The sequence below is a fragment of the Corella eumyota genome, chromosome 1 (genome assembly GCF_963082875.1).
Source record: "Corella eumyota chromosome 1, kaCorEumy4.1, whole genome shotgun sequence".
In the NCBI taxonomy this organism is placed as follows: Eukaryota; Metazoa; Chordata; class Ascidiacea; order Phlebobranchia; family Corellidae; genus Corella; species Corella eumyota.
This window is the reverse complement of record NC_137490.1, coordinates 6,395,592-6,413,669: the sequence shown is the minus strand read 5'-3', so window position 1 is coordinate 6,413,669 and position 18,078 is coordinate 6,395,592. Positions and strand designations below refer to the sequence as shown.

The 18,078-nt window shown below is 29.7% G+C and overlaps 4 protein-coding genes across 6 annotated transcripts in view; 1 reads left to right on the top strand and 3 right to left on the bottom strand.

Moving 5' to 3' along the window:
* The window catches only part of LOC145750175 (uncharacterized), a 47,120-nt gene that overhangs the window by 17,032 nt on the left and 12,010 nt on the right, over positions 1–18,078 (top strand). Inside the window, exons 44-60 of the mRNA XM_082566175.1 lie at positions 41–99; positions 177–384; positions 610–724; positions 2,242–2,398; positions 2,526–2,694; positions 2,991–3,100; positions 3,266–3,395; positions 3,621–3,805; positions 3,903–4,034; positions 4,429–4,554; positions 4,894–5,058; positions 5,380–5,499; positions 6,102–6,236; positions 6,462–6,591; positions 6,975–7,143; positions 7,318–7,499; positions 7,818–7,969. Coding sequence (XP_082422301.1) covers positions 41–99; positions 177–384; positions 610–724; positions 2,242–2,398; positions 2,526–2,694; positions 2,991–3,100; positions 3,266–3,395; positions 3,621–3,805; positions 3,903–4,034; positions 4,429–4,554; positions 4,894–5,058; positions 5,380–5,499; positions 6,102–6,236; positions 6,462–6,591; positions 6,975–7,143; positions 7,318–7,499; positions 7,818–7,969 — 2,444 coding nt within the window. The remainder of the gene's footprint in view (positions 1–40; positions 100–176; positions 385–609; positions 725–2,241; positions 2,399–2,525; positions 2,695–2,990; positions 3,101–3,265; positions 3,396–3,620; positions 3,806–3,902; positions 4,035–4,428; positions 4,555–4,893; positions 5,059–5,379; positions 5,500–6,101; positions 6,237–6,461; positions 6,592–6,974; positions 7,144–7,317; positions 7,500–7,817; positions 7,970–18,078) is intronic.
* Positions 856–1,683, bottom strand: LOC145754859 (proteasome activator complex subunit 3-like). Its single transcript, XM_082571006.1, has one exon. It carries the CDS (start codon positions 1,681–1,683, stop codon positions 856–858), a length of 828 nt encoding a protein of 275 aa, XP_082427132.1.
* On the bottom strand, positions 10,071–11,192 carry LOC145763610 (uncharacterized). The gene is made up of 4 exons (XM_082575094.1): positions 11,025–11,192; positions 10,787–10,926; positions 10,454–10,660; positions 10,071–10,371 (listed from the first exon to the last, which is right to left on the bottom strand). Exons 1-4 carry the CDS (start codon positions 11,162–11,164, stop codon positions 10,157–10,159), a joined length of 702 nt encoding a protein of 233 aa, XP_082431220.1. The 5' UTR covers positions 11,165–11,192; the 3' UTR covers positions 10,071–10,156.
* Positions 12,951–16,482, bottom strand: LOC145763417 (uncharacterized). 3 transcript variants are annotated; one of them, XR_014288420.1, is made up of 6 exons: positions 16,316–16,482; positions 16,078–16,217; positions 15,745–15,951; positions 14,394–14,533; positions 13,946–14,142; positions 12,951–13,808 (listed from the first exon to the last, which is right to left on the bottom strand). XR_014288420.1 is itself a non-coding variant. In XM_082574861.1 (4 exons), the coding sequence occupies exons 1-4, from the start codon at positions 16,453–16,455 to the stop codon at positions 15,448–15,450; spliced, it is 702 nt and encodes a 233-aa protein (XP_082430987.1). In that variant the 5' UTR covers positions 16,456–16,482; the 3' UTR covers positions 15,114–15,447. The 3 variants fall into 3 exon arrangements, 1 of the variants encoding a protein (XP_082430987.1); XR_014288421.1 differs by having other exon boundaries at positions 12,951–13,697; XM_082574861.1 differs by lacking the exons at positions 12,951–13,808; positions 13,946–14,142; positions 14,394–14,533 and adding an exon at positions 15,114–15,662.

The window sequence follows — 18,078 nt, the reverse complement described above, 5'->3', positions numbered from 1 at the left end:
TTTACCGTGATATTTTAATTAAAATAATATTTATTTTTAGCTATGGAAGCCCCGAAACCTTCTAATAATGCAGCATCTAAAGTTATTTTAAAGGAAGTAGTAAGTTGTTTTTTAAATAAAATTTACCATGTTGATAATTCGTTAAAAATATTGTTCAACTTTTTTAAATTGTTTAGTTTGGTTGGGAAAACGCCAGCACCACTGGCTCTGACACCCCTATACTTGTTCTTAACAAAAACGCATTGGTGGGTGGCAAGAAATATATATTTCGAATTAATGTTACCATGGAAGGGCTGGACGACCGAGTCTACAGTGTTTCGGATTTTGTTTTTCTTACTAATTTACCACCTTATGGTGGAGTTTGTACTACATCGCCATCTATTGGTAAGTAGAACCAAAGACATTACTTGAAACTTGCTTTTTATACAAAAAAACACATTTTTGCCCCAAATATTTTAAAGTAAGTGTTTTTCCTTAAGCTTACGGGACTTAGCGCATATTATTTTAATTTGGTGTAATATTTTGAGCAATAGGCTTTTCTTACTACTTTAAACATAAGGTTCTAGCGTGGTGCTTAAAAATACCTAGATTTTTGTTTTTTGCTTTAAGGTAATTGTCATTCGTTTATTTCCTACCCACAAAGTCATTTGAGTGGAATCCAACACAGGCAAATATTGTTCAACACAACGGTGGAAAAATGTTCGGAATATTGCTGCTTAACTCGGTAAATATTGTAATAAAGGTATTTTTATGCAGGTTTTTGGTTAATCTATTATGAAAATTAATGTTTTCGTTTTTTAATATCACCTTATGAAAAAAAGGTTATATAAATTTTAAAACATGTTTATTAACGTATCAGCAAACCAACATGTTATTATGGTGCGACCTAGGCTTTAAAATCTTGTCAATATTTTTGTTGTAAGTATCGAGCAATGTCATGCATGCATTTCTTATTTCTCGTACAATGAGTCTCAAACTTACAAACTCTTTGGCGTCTAACTCTTCGAGCCCTTTTACGAAATCTTTCACGCCGGGAAATTTAGCAAATTTGCTTGCTATTTCGGCTCTGGTCAAATAGTATAAGGTCAGTGATTGAAGGAACGCGTTAGCGGTATCTTCTGCGGACTTAACTTCGCCTAGGACCTCACCTAGCACTTCGACGCCGAAATTGTTCCCGTCTTGCATTTCTGGTACCTGTAACTGCACCCAAACTTTCATAGTATTACAGGACTCCACAACGTCGCGTAGTTCTGGTTTTAATATTGAAATCATGCGGGCGATCAGCGGGTTGCTTTCTAAAACGGTGTCGTTTGTTTCCGAGTTGTCATCGTCGTCATCGCTCTCGCTCTGGTTCGCTAGTTTTGCCTTTCTCTTTCGTGTTTCTTTTTTCTTTTTTCTTTTTGCCGGTGGACCTGATTCGGAATCGGAATTCATTGGAGTGTGGTATTCGTCGTCGCTACAATCTCCTGTTGGTGAATTTCTTTGTTTTTCTTTTGTTTCTTTTAATTTAGACTCAATAATTTTGTTGCAATCTTTTTGAATAACTTCTCTAACATCTGATATCGTTGAACTGTCAAACTCTTTTTCTGAGAGCATGTCGTCAAATCGCTGACACAAACTTGGCAGTTTAATTTGAAAAAGTTGTTCGGCTTCATGAGCTAACCTTGAATTAAATTCATCCATCATAAAATGTTTGAGTTTCTTGGAAACTGAAACTTTCAACAAAGTTGAAGGTGGGGTCAAAATAGCATTATGACATCATATTAAGCGTTATAAAAAATTTTTAAATCAAGGACATACTAAAAGCTTTGCATTTAACCACTAAGATAGTATTTCTTGCATTGAATTTAAATAATAATAATTTTTTTTAATATAAAATTTATCAAAATAAATATTAATTTTACACAATAGTTTACATAGCGTTTGTGATAAAAACATTTTGAATCTCATTTAATTTACTGTCTTCTAACAAACTTTTTTTATTCTATTTTGATCCTCGCTAACTTATTTTTAATTTAACGTCTTAAATTTCTGGAGGATCGTAAAGTAAAAGTGATCCAACTTTATATTTTAATTTTTAAATTTTAATTTAATAATTCCTTTAAAATTTACCTGTTATAGCTAACTTTAGATGATTCAATAAATATTTATTTTCAATTTTGCAATATTTTGGGCCTTAACCTAATTAAATACTTGCTTTAATTCGTTAATTTAACAAAATTTAAAAAAATATTTTTACAGAGAATTTATGTGCTTGTCCATATCCTTCAACGAGTTTACGTCAGAGTGTTACTTATTCGAGCATAACAAGGAATCGACCAATCACGAACTAGAATACGAGCCGGGAGTGGAGCATCTTCACAGATTGTTTTATCGCGGTGGCGCAGTCGTTGATGAGGTAAATACTTTTATTTTTATTTTTTTTGTCGATAAGGTAAATACTTTTATTTAATTTTTTTTATTGATAAAATAAATATAATTTTTTTGTTATTTGCAATATTTTTAATTTTTTTGTTATCCGCAAGGTTGTGCTAGAGTGTCGTGGATGGAAGGACGAAGGTGAATTGCTGTCTTACCCGAAACCCGGTCAAAAAGTTCCTAAAACAAGTTTGTCGTATAAGTTTACAACATTACAGCAAGGAAATCAGACCAAAGGCTTATTGTTGTACTTTGGAAATGTGCCAAAAACGCCAGGTACGTCTAACTAGTGTATGTTACACACATTAGCTAAATCCTTGTAGAAGCATAAAAAGAAATTATTTTACTCTTTTTATATGCAAAAAAGTATATAATACACGTGAAAGAGCTTGAAAGTAATTATTTACCTGTTAACACTATATGTTTAGAATTTTAAGTTTTATTAAGTTATAGAATATATAGAGCTTTTTTGTTTTTTACATTTAAACAAAAATTTAACGTTTTTGTCATTATTTTTATCATAAATACTTTATTTTTTTTTTAAATTTCCAATTTCTTGCTTTTTACGATAGGTGTGTCAATGGCATTAGGAGATCCAAACAACGATTTTTCGGTTTCTGTTATAGCTCAAGTGTGTGATGTTTACGGTGAATGTGCTTTATCCAACGTTATATCATTACAGGTAAAACCCAACTTAAATTTCTAAGTTAAATGTAAACGGTTTTTATTTATATATATTTACAATGAAGAACAAAAATTTAATTCATTTTAGTAAAAATTATTTTAAAATCTAAGAACTTTTTTACAACAAATTTTTAGTAAAAATTTTGCTGACAATTTTTTTCAGATTTATCCGCCAGACTCAAGTAACATTGGTTCTACATTATCTGGATTCACAAACGGAAATGCAAGTAAATTAGCAATTTTGTCCAACACTGGAAATAGTAAAGCTGCTGCACAATTAGTGCAATCGATATGTAAGTCACTATCTTGTAATTTAAAAAAAGTGTTGTCAGTGTAATATCCATATTCAATAAATATTTGCTGGGAGATTTTTTATTCTTTTTCAAACAGTCCTGTATTTTTAAATCGAATTTATTAATTGGTTTATAAATTAGGAATTGAGTTTATTATAAGTAATAGTATTCTAATAAAACAAGACTGTTATGACTAAATATTAAATTTTTTTCTTTAAATTTCAGCATCTTTATTAAACGTGGATGAAGAAGAGAATGCATTGGTGTTCAACAATACTCAGAATTTTACAACCACAACACCTTACACTACAACCATGGCACCTACCACTTCATATCAACCCACTACCGCGGCCACGTGGGTCAACAATACCGGGAACGCAACTGGAATTGATAAAAACGAAAAAATTAACGTAAGACCATTAACTTCTATTTAAAACGTGAAGTTTAAAAAAACTATTAAATATTTGTCGCAAGATTAAAATTTTATATTTACTTCGATTCTTTTAGCTTCGATCTGACATCGTTAATTCGCTGTCTTCTGCAGCCGTGGGGATGACGTCGATCGACAACCTTCAACAAATGTCAAGTGCAATGAATTCCATAACAATAAAAACTGACGAGATCGATTCAGCAGCGCAGGTGTGTTGTTGACCAATATATATGTAAAAGGTGCTGAAGTTTGCATTACATGGAATAACCTTAGACCAAAAGTCTGCAGTTTGGGGCACATAAATGTCATATATGCCTGTCGTTAACGGATTACTTACAAACTACCTAGGCTCACACTATTTCTCATTTAAAAATCCTGTTTTTATTGGGGGATTTGGAATAAAAACGTTTAGCTTTTTACTGTAAAGCTGATTGTTTCCTTATTGCTTCAAGTCTAATAAATTACGGACTATACCATTTTTATGTAAAACACCCGCTAAAATATATATTTCTAGGTCTAATAATTTAAGTGTTATTTGATGATTTATATTCTAAAATTATGCAATGAAGGCAAACCTTATATGCTAAATCTATATCTTTACAGCAAAAAGCATCAAGTACAGTTAAAGAAATGGCTGGGACATTATCTGGATTCTCACAAGATTCAAATAAAGAGGATGTGACGTCAGCAGCTACCAATCTTGTCGGATCTCTGGGGAGTGTTGCTAAAGTAAAATATATATTGTAACAATAAAGTTATATTTTTAAGTATTTAGTTGGCATTGTTAGCTTTTGAAAATTTTATCTTTTTAAAAAGCTAATTTTATGAAGATATTTTTTGGTTTATGTAGATCTAAAATCTAAGATAAAAAAATCTAAGATAAAACGACAATAATTTTTGATAGCGACTAAATTAAAAAATGACAACCTTTACTAGAGATGCTTAAATTAATTTATTTCTGAAGTATATTGACACAAAGTTGTAAATAAAGTAGACTTTACCCTCTATTTTAAATGTAAATTTAATTTAAATCTTTATAGAACGATTTTTATTATTAATTACATGTAGGCTTCAGAGACAGATATGAGCGAACTACAGAAGCAAATGTTGGAGAAAACTGAGATAGATTATAATATTTTGGACGAACGTGACTTGTCGCCGGACGAGTTTGAATATTATCACAAAAAGAAACTCAAAGAGGAAAAACGAAGAGTAAGAAGGAGCGCATTCGGAGTAAGTTTATTCTGGATTGACTTAAAAATTTAACGTTTTTTGTTTGTTTTATTTAATGTAAAATGGTGCGTTTTTATGATATGTATTTTTGTACTTATCGGGTGTGACAAAAGTGCCATAATAGTGCGAGTTTTTGTAAGATTAACTTTCGAGTTTGCGTCTTCTTAAAATATTTATTCTTCGAAAGGCGATTAGTACAAATTTTACGTTTTTTTTTGCAAAATAATATTCGTAGTCACACGCTTAAAATGGAAGGTAAAATGTTTTTCTTTAAGAAACCCTTTTCTTTGTATGATTTTATATAAAATATATTTTGTATAGTCTCAGGATGTTGTTGGTAACGCAATGGACGCACTTGGGGACACGGCTAACGCTCTTTTGGGAAAACAAATGGAAGGAGAAAATCCGGTAGATGTCAGTAGCGATAATCTTGAGATGAAGGTAAGTAATTTTATCCAAAAAAGTCCGGTAGTGTGGCGAACCGGTCATGGTGCGAACTACGGGCCGAAAGGTTTCGGGTTTGAGCCACACCAACGTCACACTATTCGCCCTTCAGCCCGGCGTTTACGGATAGCTAAAAACACGTCATAACAGCACACCCTTACCCAATAAATAAAATATAAAACCCATAACCTTAAGGTGATGTGGGGAAAAAAAAAAGTTATCCAAAAAAGTTCAGTAGTGTGGTTAAGTGGTCATGGCAGCGAACTACGAGCCGAAAGGTTTTAGGTTCAAGCCGCACCATTGGCCACATTATTCGCCCTTGAGCCCGGCGTTTACGGATAGCTCAAACGCGTTACAATATCACACCCCTACCCAATAAAAAAATATAAAACCTAACACCTTAAGGTAATACGGAAAAAAATGTTATCCAAAAAAATTCGGTGGTGTAGTATATCGGTCATAGCAACAGATTGGATACTGAAAGGTTTTGGGTTTGAGTAACGTCAATGTCACTATATTCGCGCTTGAGCATGGGGTTGACTAATAGTTTTTAACACGTTAGAATTTTTTTAAAACAAGTATGAACTCTTTTTTTTAAGGTTGAGAAGACAGCTCCCAGTGAGTTGGCAGGTAAACAAATAGCGACATCAAGTGGTGCTTCGTTAAAACTTCCCGACGTTTCTAAATTTCTGGGCAAAAATTCCACAAATTCGACCGAACCCGTTGATATGCAGGTATAAAAAAAACAAATGTAGAGAAAACAATTTGTTATATTGACCAACAGAAGGAATTTATGTTAAATTTAACAAAATAATTGTTGTTATTTTTAATTCTTGCAAGTCTCTTTTCTATTTTTTTATATTTTAGACGTTTTTATTTTTACAAAGTTTTATATTTCAGAAAATCTTTTATTTTCTCTCTTAAACTCTTTTTTATTTTTAAATTACGAATTTTATCAGGTTACTGCTTTCTCCGACAATCCATTCGGATTCGGCGAGGACGCAGCTTTTATTAACTCTCCTGTGACAATGCTTAAAATCGGTACTGACCAGAATGACGTCACGGCAAATGATACGGATGCTAGCCAAGGTAAACATTCAGTTAACTTTTTTATAAAATCATTTCCGTTATTGAGACTAGTTGAAAATAAAATAATCTTAAATATTTAAAGTTAATATTTAAATTTACAATTTTATTAAATTTTATTCAACTTACATATAGATAGTATCATTTTTTTGAGGGGAGGGGGGGTGGTAACTAAAATAATAATTAAAGTAAATTTTATTGTAACATTGGCTGCACAATTAAGACCATAATATAAGAAAAAAATAAAAATAAAATTTAATTTTAAATTTTTTAAGTTATTGTAAATAAAAAGAGCTAAAATGTACATCAAATTAGATGATTTTTTAATACTTGTAATTGAGAATAAACTAAGAATTACATGGAATTAAGCATAAACCTGTATTTAGATGAGAAAAAAGGTGGAGTGGGTATTTCAGTACCAAGTAAATTTGATGCTCTAGCCGATATGGTTACAGTTGTTAAGGATATTAACGACACGGGGCTTTCTATTAGTAAATTCGAAGTAAAAACAACCAACAACGCGATATTAATCATAGTTGAACCAGAAGATCACAGGTAAAGTAATAAGATGCTGAATAAAAATTAAAAAAATTTAATCCAAAATTTTAACTAAAAATAAAATAAATTTAAAAATGAATATATTTTGATAATGCCTAAACAACAACATACTTACATGTGTTTATATAACTTTACATTGATTTTAAAATAAATATTTTCAACATTATTTAGAGCTGAATTTGATGTTTTTATCCGACACGAATCGAGGCCAACAGAGGAAGATTTTGATTACAAAATTCAATTACCAAAAGATCTTTGGGATGTTGATGTAAAAGAGGACCTCTTTAAGATCTTTATTCCGGAACGTGACGTCATAGCTGCCGGAGTATTTTACATCGGAATCAGGGATAAACGTAAAAAATAGCTATTTATTGTTTTAAAAAAAATTTGAAGTTTGAAAAACATAATAAAAAAAATTCTATTTTAAGTGTCAAAAAACATTTTTTTTAATAAATTTTACAAAACTTTTTACAAATTTTAACTAATTTTATCAGTTTTTCAAAATTTGTAAAGTTTTTAAATTTACGGTTATTTGGAATTTTTATACTTTTTACAAAAGAGAAAACAAAACAATTTTTTAAGATTTTACATTAATTTTGAACCACTAAACTTTTAAAATTTCTAATAAAACTTAAAATTGTAAAACTTAAAAAAATATTTTACTAATACAGTTAACATCACTGCTCCCCTACCACGTGGACGAGTGCGGCGAAGAAGATCTCTAGGATATGAAAATTCGACAACTTATCATCTTCTAATAGCGACACCGGGTTGCAGAAGATTTGATCAAAATATAAAGGCTTGGACCGGTGATGGGTGTGAGGTAGGAACAATTATTATTATATGTTAGAAATGTAAGTCTAAAAGTTGTATACAAGTAATCATAGGTGGGCACAATTAATCGAATAAGTAACTTTGGTAAATAGTGATTTGTTACACAATACATTAACTTCGTTAAGTTAAAATTGTGAAATTAAATGGAATGTAACTAAAGTTACCGATACCCATTAATGTTAACATTTAAATTAAACAATCTTTTCGCATAAACCCGCAGTTAAGTTAAACTTTTGAATTAAAGAAAAATATTTTACAAAAAAGTTATTAAAAACTTACAATAAGAATGTAGCACACAGAGTATGTGCTGGTTGATTAGGACATACGGCAAATACTGTCAAATATCTGTTTAAAAATCCCCGTTTTATTTGTTTACGTCTCGTTCAAATCCATTCACTATTATGTTCTATTGGAAAAGGTTTCAGTATTTTTTACAATAGATTCTGCGCCCCCGTAAAAGAAAACCTAAAATAAAAATTTTCGATGAATAGGAAAACAAAATATTGGTATTAAAAAAAATTGAATCCAATGTGTTTAATAATTTTTTAATTATTTTACTTATTGCAAAAGTAATTTAAAATTAAACATTGGTCGATTTAAATGTACAAATACAATTTATTAGTTTTTTGGAGAACAACGCATGATTTTTTTTCATCTGCATTATCCATTAGAATTTTAGGTGGTTATATGGAAAAAATGTAGCTTAATTCCGTAAATTAAGATCATTTCAGAAGCACTATAATATTATGTTTAATATAAGGTCGATACATCGCATTATCTTTAAACCTATATCTTAAACTTCACACTAGTATAGATTTCTTTAGAGTAATTATTTTGAATGCTGCGTTAACTTAATCTCGCTATTCATTCTTTAAAACCAACAATGGTGTACCGATCCTGGTTCATAACTTACGCTGTAAAGTTTCCGATTATAAAGTAAGGCGATCTCAGTGCGTAAACATTGAATGCAAATTGAGCTGAAGGCAAGAGCAAAAAGAAGACGCCGCATCCGTCGAATCTCGACATATTATATTGAATAACAAGCAAGCTAGTAAACTGTTAAATACACTAACAAAACATTACGTAAATCATGTATAAATTTGGTAAAAATTTCAATTTTGATTAATAAAACAGTGAATTTAGGGCATTTAAAATTCATTAAATCAACTACATTGTCCTTGCCAACACTATTTTAGGTCAAGCACAAACTTTTTATTATTAAACTTTCAGCACAGTATATACATCAAGGCAACAATTTTTGAATAGTCTTCTACCGAACCTATTGCATTAAAATCACAATTCTGACTTTACTAAACTATTGCGACAAAAATAAAACGCAGCATTATATAGTCAGCTTTAGAATTTGCGTGCGAAGTTGATTTGATTTCACATAAATGGACAAAAAGTAGTTCAGGTACACACTTCTTTACGCTCCAATTGGAGCTGTGAATAGTTATTTACGTTCCACACTTGTTTTTAGTTTTTCAGTATGAGATAGTTAGGGACTTTGTATACATTTATATTGTAACTCAATATTTTTGTTTTGTTGATATTTAAAACTGCCATACAATAAATAATCAAACTTAAATTTTAGAAAATTATTAAATAGTCTTACTTTTCTTTGCTGCCTATTTATAAATGAAATCAATAATTTTTAGGTTAAAAAAATATGTCTAACCAGAAGGCACACTCATTTAATCTGATCTGGTAGATATAAAAAAATTAAATTGAATTAGGGCAACTTCGCTTAAAAGTTTGTTTTTAAAACTTTTCTGTGACGCGGATCAAATTTTTGTAAACACACATTAAGTACCTTTTATGAAAATGTTTTTTGCTATCACGACTTTAGCCTTCGTCGTTGTTTTTAAAAAAATGTTAAAATACAAAGTTGCAGTGAAACTTACCGTTCTATAAAAGCAAGCTCTTATGGTTTAAATATTTTATCTATTTATAAAATACCCGCAACAACATCTCGCGTTTCGCCAAATGTTTTACCAAAGCCATTGGTGACAAGTAATTTGATAAACACGAAAAACTAAAAAATAACCCATTTTAATAACGTAAGTATTTACAATTTTTTTTAGAGTTATACCATTACAAATGTTTTTCTACAAAATACAAAAAAAATGTTTAATATCGATCACATTTTAAATTTGAGTATTAAGAATTTTCTCAATTAAGAAACACTTGTTAAATTGCTATCTCGGTTTCGTGTTGCCTGCGAACTGCTTTCTCTGTAACGGTTGGCCAACAGTAACGAAATACCAGCTTGAATAAAACTTAGAAATAAACCTGCGATAGAGACAAAAAAACTCGCTCCAAAGTTAGACAACTCGAATTTATCTTCGGCCGTAAAATCGAAAAGAGCAGTTACGATAATAGAATCAACACCTAATTAAAAAAAGTTTAAATTTGAATAGTAAATGTTAAAAACACACAGCTTAAATTAAAATACAAAATTTAACCAAATTACCTGTTGTAAAACTCTGCTTAGCTAATTTTCTTAGCTTCGAGGATGCTTTTTGTATACACTTTTTACACACGTTTTTGCATTTTTTACATGTGTTTTCGCAAGAACAACATGAGAATAACTTAGGAAAAGCAAGGTTTGTACTTAACACTACGTTTAGGAATGAATGGGCGGTGGATAAGATTAAAAAACCAAGAACTACCTTTAGACCTGAAAACAAAATGCCCAAAATTAGATTATTTAAAACCTATTTCAGCGTGAATATAAATTTTTTTTTTGTAAACTTGATATTTTTATACAAAAATAATAAATAACTCATTTATTAAAACGTCTAACCTTCTCTATTATCGGATATGTCAGCTCCGTTGACAACAGTTTCGAAAATCCCAATTCCAGCATTTATGTAGTCGTCTAGTTGTACGGTATTGTTTAACTCCATAGTTTCAACTCGGTTTGCAAAATCATTCACTCTTTGACTAAGGCAATAAAAAAGCTATCAAGTTTTACTGGTTGGGGGTGAAAATATAAATTTTAAACGAGTACACGTGATCCGAATAATGTATGCACAACTTACGCTGTAAAATTTCCCACTATAAAGTAAGGCGATACCATAGCAAACACATTGAATGCAAGTTGAGCTGAAGAAAGAAACAAGAATATGCAACCACATGGGTTAAATCTTTCTTTAGTACAAAACCGTGACAAACACGACATCTTATGTTATTTATCAAGCTGGTATATATAATTAACTGTAAAATACACAATAGGTTTGTTAAAAAATATTTTTTATTTGTATTCAATTTAACATCTTCAGTTAGTCTTGTGTAAACAAATACTGTTAGGCACAAAGAGTTTAAATAAAAAACAAAGCGTATACCATATGAACGTCAAATTTTTTAAAATATGTTTATTAGGCAGAGAATTAATTTTAATAACAAAAATGGTAAAACTATAAATTGCTACAAAACATATATTCTGCAACTTAATACACTCAGACACTTACTAAGCTACATCTATCAAGTTTAAAAAAAAAAATAAAGTTTGAGCTCTCGTTAAAATTTAAGTGTAACTAACTTAAAAGAAAGACCAGTAACTATGTGAAAGGTGTTTGGTATAGCGACACAAACGTAAGTCACATTGACTTATCAATAACATTGTAACGTGGTAAAGTTAAAATACAATGACCTAAACAGAAATAAAGGAACTTCGCTTCATAGTTTGTTTTGAATCATTTGTATGTGTAGATCGAGTTTCGTAAACACAAAAAAGTATCTTCCACGAAAAAGTCGTTACATGACAACATATTCACATTTTTGATAATTTTTTTATTCAAAATACATTTTTTAAACAACTAAAACCTACAGCAAAACCAGCATTTATGTAAAGCTGCGTTTGTAACAAAGTCGCAGGTTGTTTTTTAAATGTAATACTAAACATTGCTATAAAAATACGAATAGTTTTACTAGCATCTTATTAACGAGTATGAGAAAATTTGTGCTTTTGACACCAAGCATGTTTAAATGATATAAAAAAATGTTTAACAGTTGTCTTTTTAATATAATATTATTAGTCTATAGCGATATAAAAAAAAATTTTTTCTTGATGTTTAGATAGAAAAATGGGTAATTAGTAAATTTGAAAGGCAATATAGTAATATGCCGTTGAAAATGTTTTGTTTTGTTTGTTTTCGTTTTATTCAAACCCATCCACTAGTTTATGTTTTATTGAAAAAGTTTTCGTATTTTTTCCAATAGATTCTGCGCCCCCGTAAAGTAGACCTAAAATAATTAAAAGTCTTCTAGCTTTTTTACATAATAATTTTTTTTAATGAAAAGCATATCCCACAAAAATTTTTACACAAAAAAGTATTTGCGCCTTAAGTCTGAGTTAACTTATTACAATGGATATGGTGTCAACATATTTGGGTTTATCATAAAATTATGCTTGTTAAGTTTTGTGGTTACGATTATTAGGGAAACGAAATATTGTTATTTTAAAATAATTTTTAAAAAATAGTCAATTAAAACGTACAAATACAATTTAACATTTTTTTAAAAAACACATGATTTTTTTTTTCATCTGCATTGTCCAATAAGATTTTAGGTGGTTATATGGAAAAAAAAGTTAGCTTAATTCCGTAAATTAAGTGTTTTTCAGAAGCACTATAATATTATGTTTAATATAAGGTCGATACATCGCATTATCTTTAAACCTATATTTTAAACTTTGCACTAGTAAAGATGTAGGATCTAATAAACTTCTACTATAGCTTATACAATTATTAAACCCCAATAGATGACGCTGTAAAGAAGAGCATCGATAAGATGGCCACACTTAATTAAAATACACAAAATAGTCGTGTTAAATCAAACTCGCTAACTTATTACCAAAACCTGCCCAAGGATTCAATCTACCAAATGTAATCTGTACAAGAGGCTTTTAATTAGAATTGAAACTACAGGAAATGCGAAATAAATGCGACACAAAAATATGACATGAAACACAAACTACAAAGTACATAACTAACAATTAAAGTATAAAAGCGAAAGTCTAATTGTGTGTTAAGCCTTACTTCGGCCTTACTAATTTATGAGTTTTTACGTCCAGCGAACGGACCAAAAAGCTATATTGCCAGTTATTTAAAGCAAAATAAAAAACAGAGCAACAAATGCGTCATAAATGTAGCCGGGATCAAGCCAAATGATTTAGCATGAACGCCGAAGCTCACTAAAATTGACCTCCCGCTAATAAATCATTTCAAAAATTTGATAAAATCGATAATGGACATAAAAATAGATTTCTTTAGTGTAATTATTCTGAATGCTGCGGTAACTTAATTTCACTATTTCAAGTCGTTAATTTAAAGCCTTTATTAAATTGACAAATTTACAACTTTTTCACTATTTTTTTAATTTTACAAACAAGTTCTACAAAGTTATACACAACAATTAAATTCTACATAAGTGTATCCGTTTATCTGTGAATATAAGGTTTACAAATAATAAAATTAAATTACAATAAAGTTGTTGTTGTATTTTGTTTAAAGTTTATATTTAAAGCAAAAATTTTACACTACTTTTATTTACATATGCAAACTATAATATGTATATATTACTCAAATGTTATATGGAATAATAATTTTATTGGCGACGGTTTTCTAAATTTATATCTGAGTTTTGGCTTTCCTGCGATCTGTTTTCACCATTGCGGCCGACTAACCATATCGACACTCCAGCTTGAGCAAAACCTGTAAATAAACACACGAATTGGACCCAAAAATTTGGCTCGTAATTAGACAACTGGAATTTATCAGCGGCCGTGAAACCAAATAGAGCAGTGACAACAGTGGAATTAACACCTTAAAAAAAACGATTCTAATTTTGATTAGTGAATTTTCCAGAAAGCAACGTACAATAAAACTACCCACAAAAGTTACTTTAATAGTAAATTATAACACAGTAGACAATTCAATATAATTGTAAAATTTTAAATTACCTGTAGAAAAACTCTGTTTAGCTAGATCTTTTAATGAACCAGCCATTTCTTTTAAACATTCAGAACATTTATCAGAATCTTCGCAACAACAACTACAACTTGTAAATAACTTGGAAAAGTAATGTTCAAACTATACAGTATGTTTAAGACTGAATGTATACTTGACAAAATAAGAAAACCAAGAACTGTTTTTAGATCTGAAAACAAAATTACCAAACTTAGATTATTCCAACCAAACATTTAGATTCACATAAATTTGATTTTTTGTTTACAATTTTTATTTTCGGTCAATAGCACAATGTTGCATGAGGGTAAAGGGGTAATAATATTTATTGGTTTGAAGCCTTACTATAGTACCTTAATGAATTTTATAGAATAAAATTATAAATGTATTAAATATCAATAATTTGTGAGATAAAATATTTATATAAAAATATTCAAACCTTACCTTCTCTATTATCCGTTATATCATCTCCGTTAACAACCGTTACAAATATCCCAATCCCGGCTTCTATGTAATCCTGGGGTTGTATGGTTGTGTTCAATAACATGGTATTGACTGGATTTGCAAAGTTGCTTACTCTTTGTCTAAATAAATTAAAAAGTTTTGCTGATTGTGTCCAGTTAGTGTTAAAATAAAAAAATGCTGAAAACGTAACATAAAAACTTATTGATAATCAAAAAAAAAGTTGTGTCCAAAATTAGGCCGATTAGTCCCTACAAAGCAAAAAGGAGATGTGAATCTGATTGCAAGATGCGCGCTTTGTCTTCTATTTCGGTTCGTTTTACGCGTTAATAAAAAGTTACCCCAATGAACAGAAGGCATCTTTCAACCGGTTTTGAAGCAGGTAATGACATTATTTTTTTTTCTTTAAAACCAACAATGGTGTACTGATCGTGGTTCATAACTTACGCTGTGAAGTTTCCGATTATAAAGTAAGGCGATCGCAGTGCGTAAACATTGAATGCAAATTGAGCTGAAGACAAGAGCAAAAAGAAGACGCCGCATCCATTGAATCTCGAGGGGCAACTTCGCTTAAAAGTTTGTTTTTTGTTTTTAGGGCAACTTCGCTTAAAAGTTTGTTTTTAAAACTTTTCTGTGATGCGGATCAAATTTTCGTAAACACACATTAAGTACCTTTTATGAAAATGTTTTTTGCTATCACGACTTTAGCCTTCGTCGTTGTTTTTTAAAAAAATGTTAAAATACAAAGTTGCAGTGAAACTAACCGTTCTATAAAAGCAAGCTCTTATGGTTTAAATATTTTATCTATTTATAAAATACCCGCAACAACATCTTGCGTTTCGCCAAATGTTTTACCAAAGCCATTGGTGACAAGTAATTTGATAAACACGAAAAACTAAAAAATAACCCATTTTAATAACGTAAGTATTTACAATTTTTTTTAGAATTATACCATTACAAATGTTTTTCTACAAAATACAAAAAAAATGTTTAATATGGATCACATTTTAAATTTGAGTATTAAGAATTTTCTCAATTAAGAAACACTTGTTAAATTGCTATCTCGGTTTCGTGTTGCCTGCGAACTGCTTTCTCTGTAACGGTTGGCCAACAGTAACGAAATACCAGCTTGAATAAAACTTAGAAATAAACCTGCGATAGAGACAAAAAAACTCGCTCCAAAGTTAGACAACTCGAATTTATCTTCGGTCGTAAAATCGAAAAGAGCAGTTACGATAATAGAATCAACACCTAATTAAAAAAAGTTTAAATTTGAATAGTAAATGTTAAAAACACACAGCTTAAATTAAAATACAAAATTTAACCAAATTACCTGTTGTAAAACTCTGCTTAGCTAATTTTCTTAGCTTCGAGGCTGCTTTTTGTATACACTTTTTACACACGTTTTTGCATTTTTTACATGTGTTTTCGCAAGAACAACATGATAATAACTTAGGAAAAGCAAGGTTTGTACTTGACACTACGTTTAGGAATGAATGGGCGGTGGAAAAGATTAAAAAACCAAGAACTACCTTTAGACCTGAAAACAAAATGCCCAAAATTAGATTATTTAAAACCTATTTCAGCGTGAATATAAATTTTTTTTTTGTAAACTTGATATTTTTATACGAAAATAATAAATAACTCATTTATTAAAACGTCTAACCTTCTCTATTATCGGATATGTCAGCTCCGTTGACAGCAGTTTCGAAAATCCCAATTCCAGCATTTATGTAGTCGTCTAGTTGTACGGTATTGTTTAACTCCATAGTTTCAACTCGGTTTGCAAAATCATTCACTCTTTGACTAAGGCAATAAAAAAGCTGTCAAGTTTTACTGGTTGGGGGTGAAAATATAAATTTTAAACGAGTACACGTGATCCGAATAATGTATACACAACTTACGCTGTAAAATCTCCCACTATAAAGTAAGGCGATACCATAGCAAACACATTGAATGCAAGTTGAGCTGAAGAAAGAAACAAAAATATGCAACCACATGGGTTAAATCTTTCTTTAGTACAAAAACGTGACAAACACGACATCTTATGTTATTTATCAAGCTGGTATATATAATTAACTGTAAAATACACAATAGGTTTGTTAAAAAATATTTTTTATTTGTATTCAATTTAACATCTTGAGTCAGTCTTGTGTAAACAAATACTGTAAGGCACAAAGAGTTTAAATAAAAAACAAAGCGTATACCATATGAACGTCAAATTTTTTAAAATATGTTTATTAGGCAGAGAATTAATTTTAATAACAAAAATGGTAAAACTATAAATTGCTACAAAACATATATTCTGCAACTTAATACACTCAGACACTTACTAAGCTACATCTATCAAGTTAAAAAAAAAAATAAAGTTTGAGCTCTCGTTAAAATTTAAGTGTAACTAACTTAAAAGAAAGACCAGTAACTATGTGAAAGGTGTTTGGTATAGCGACACAAACGTAAGTCACATTGACTTATCAATAACATTGTAACGTGGTAAAGTTAAAATACAATGACCTAAACTGAAATAAAGGAACTTCGCTTCATAGTTTGTTTTGAATCATTTGTATGTGTAGATCGAGTTTCGTAAACACAAAAAAGTATCTTCCACGAAAAAGTCGTTACATGACAACATATTCACATTTTTGATAATTTTTTTATTCAAAATACATTTTTTAAACAACTAAAACCTACAGCAAAACCAGCATTTATGTAAAGCTGCGTTTGTAACAAAGTCGCAGGTTGTTTTTTAAATGTAATACTAAACATTGCTATAAAAATACGAATAGTTTTACTAGCATCTTATTAACGAGTATGAGAAAATTTGTGCTTTTGACACCAAGCATGTTTAAATGATATAAAAAAATGTTTAACAGTTGTCTTTTTAATATAATATTATTAGTCTATAGCGATATAAAAAAAAAATTTTTCTTGATGTTTAGATAGAAAAATGGGTAATTAGTAAATTTGAAAGGCAATAAAGTAATATGCCGTTGAAAATGTTTTGTTTTGTTTGTTTTCGTTTTATTCAAACCCATCCACTAGTTTATGTTTTATTGAAAAAGTTTTCGTATTTTTTCCAATAGATTCTGCGCCCCCGTAAAGTACACCTAAAATAATTAAAAGTCTTCTAGCTTTTTTACATAATAATTTTTTTTAATGAAAAGCGTATCCCAAAAAAGTTTTTACACAAAAAAGTATTTGCGCCTTAAGTCTGAGTTAACTTATTACAATGGAAATGGTGTCAACATATTTGGGTTTATCATAAAATTATGCTTGTTAAGTTTTGTGGTTACGATTATTAGGGAAACAAAATATTGTTATTTTAAAATAATTTTTAAAAAATAGTCAATTAAAACGTACAAATACAATTTAACATTTTTTTAAAAACACATGATTTTTTTTTCATCTGCATTGTCCAATAAGATTTTAGGTGGTTATATGGAAAAAAAAGTTAGCTTAATTCCGTAAATTAAGTGTTTTTCAGAAGCACTATAATATTATGTTTAATATAAGGTCGATACATCGCATTATCTTTAAACCTATATTTTAAACTTTGCACTAGTAAAGATGTAGGATCTAATAAACTTCTACTATAGCTTATACAATTATTAAACCCCAATAGATGACGCTGTAAAGAAGAGCATCGATAAGAAGGCCACACTTAATT

Bases quoted from the DNA above. Each gene is read 5' to 3' on its own strand.
- LOC145754859 (XM_082571006.1), bottom strand. From the start codon at position 1,683: ATGGATGAATTTAATTCAAGGTTAGCTCATGAAGCCGAACAACTTTTT.
- LOC145763610 (XM_082575094.1), bottom strand. From the start codon at position 11,164: ATGTCGTGTTTGTCACGGTTTTGTACTAAAGAAAGATTTAACCCATGT. The intron at 10,927-11,024 runs GTAAGTTGTGCA...TTATTGCCTTAG, and splicing joins ATAGTGGGAAATTTTACAGC to TCAAAGAGTGAATGATTTTG. The intron at 10,372-10,453 runs GTAATTTGGTTA...TTTTTTAATTAG, and splicing joins TAAGCAGAGTTTTACAACAG to GTGTTGATTCTATTATCGTA.
- LOC145763417 (XM_082574861.1), bottom strand. From the start codon at position 16,455: ATGTCGTGTTTGTCACGTTTTTGTACTAAAGAAAGATTTAACCCATGT. The intron at 16,218-16,315 runs GTAAGTTGTGTA...TTATTGCCTTAG, and splicing joins ATAGTGGGAGATTTTACAGC to TCAAAGAGTGAATGATTTTG. The intron at 15,952-16,077 runs GTTAGACGTTTT...TTTTGTTTTCAG, and splicing joins CATATCCGATAATAGAGAAG to GTCTAAAGGTAGTTCTTGGT.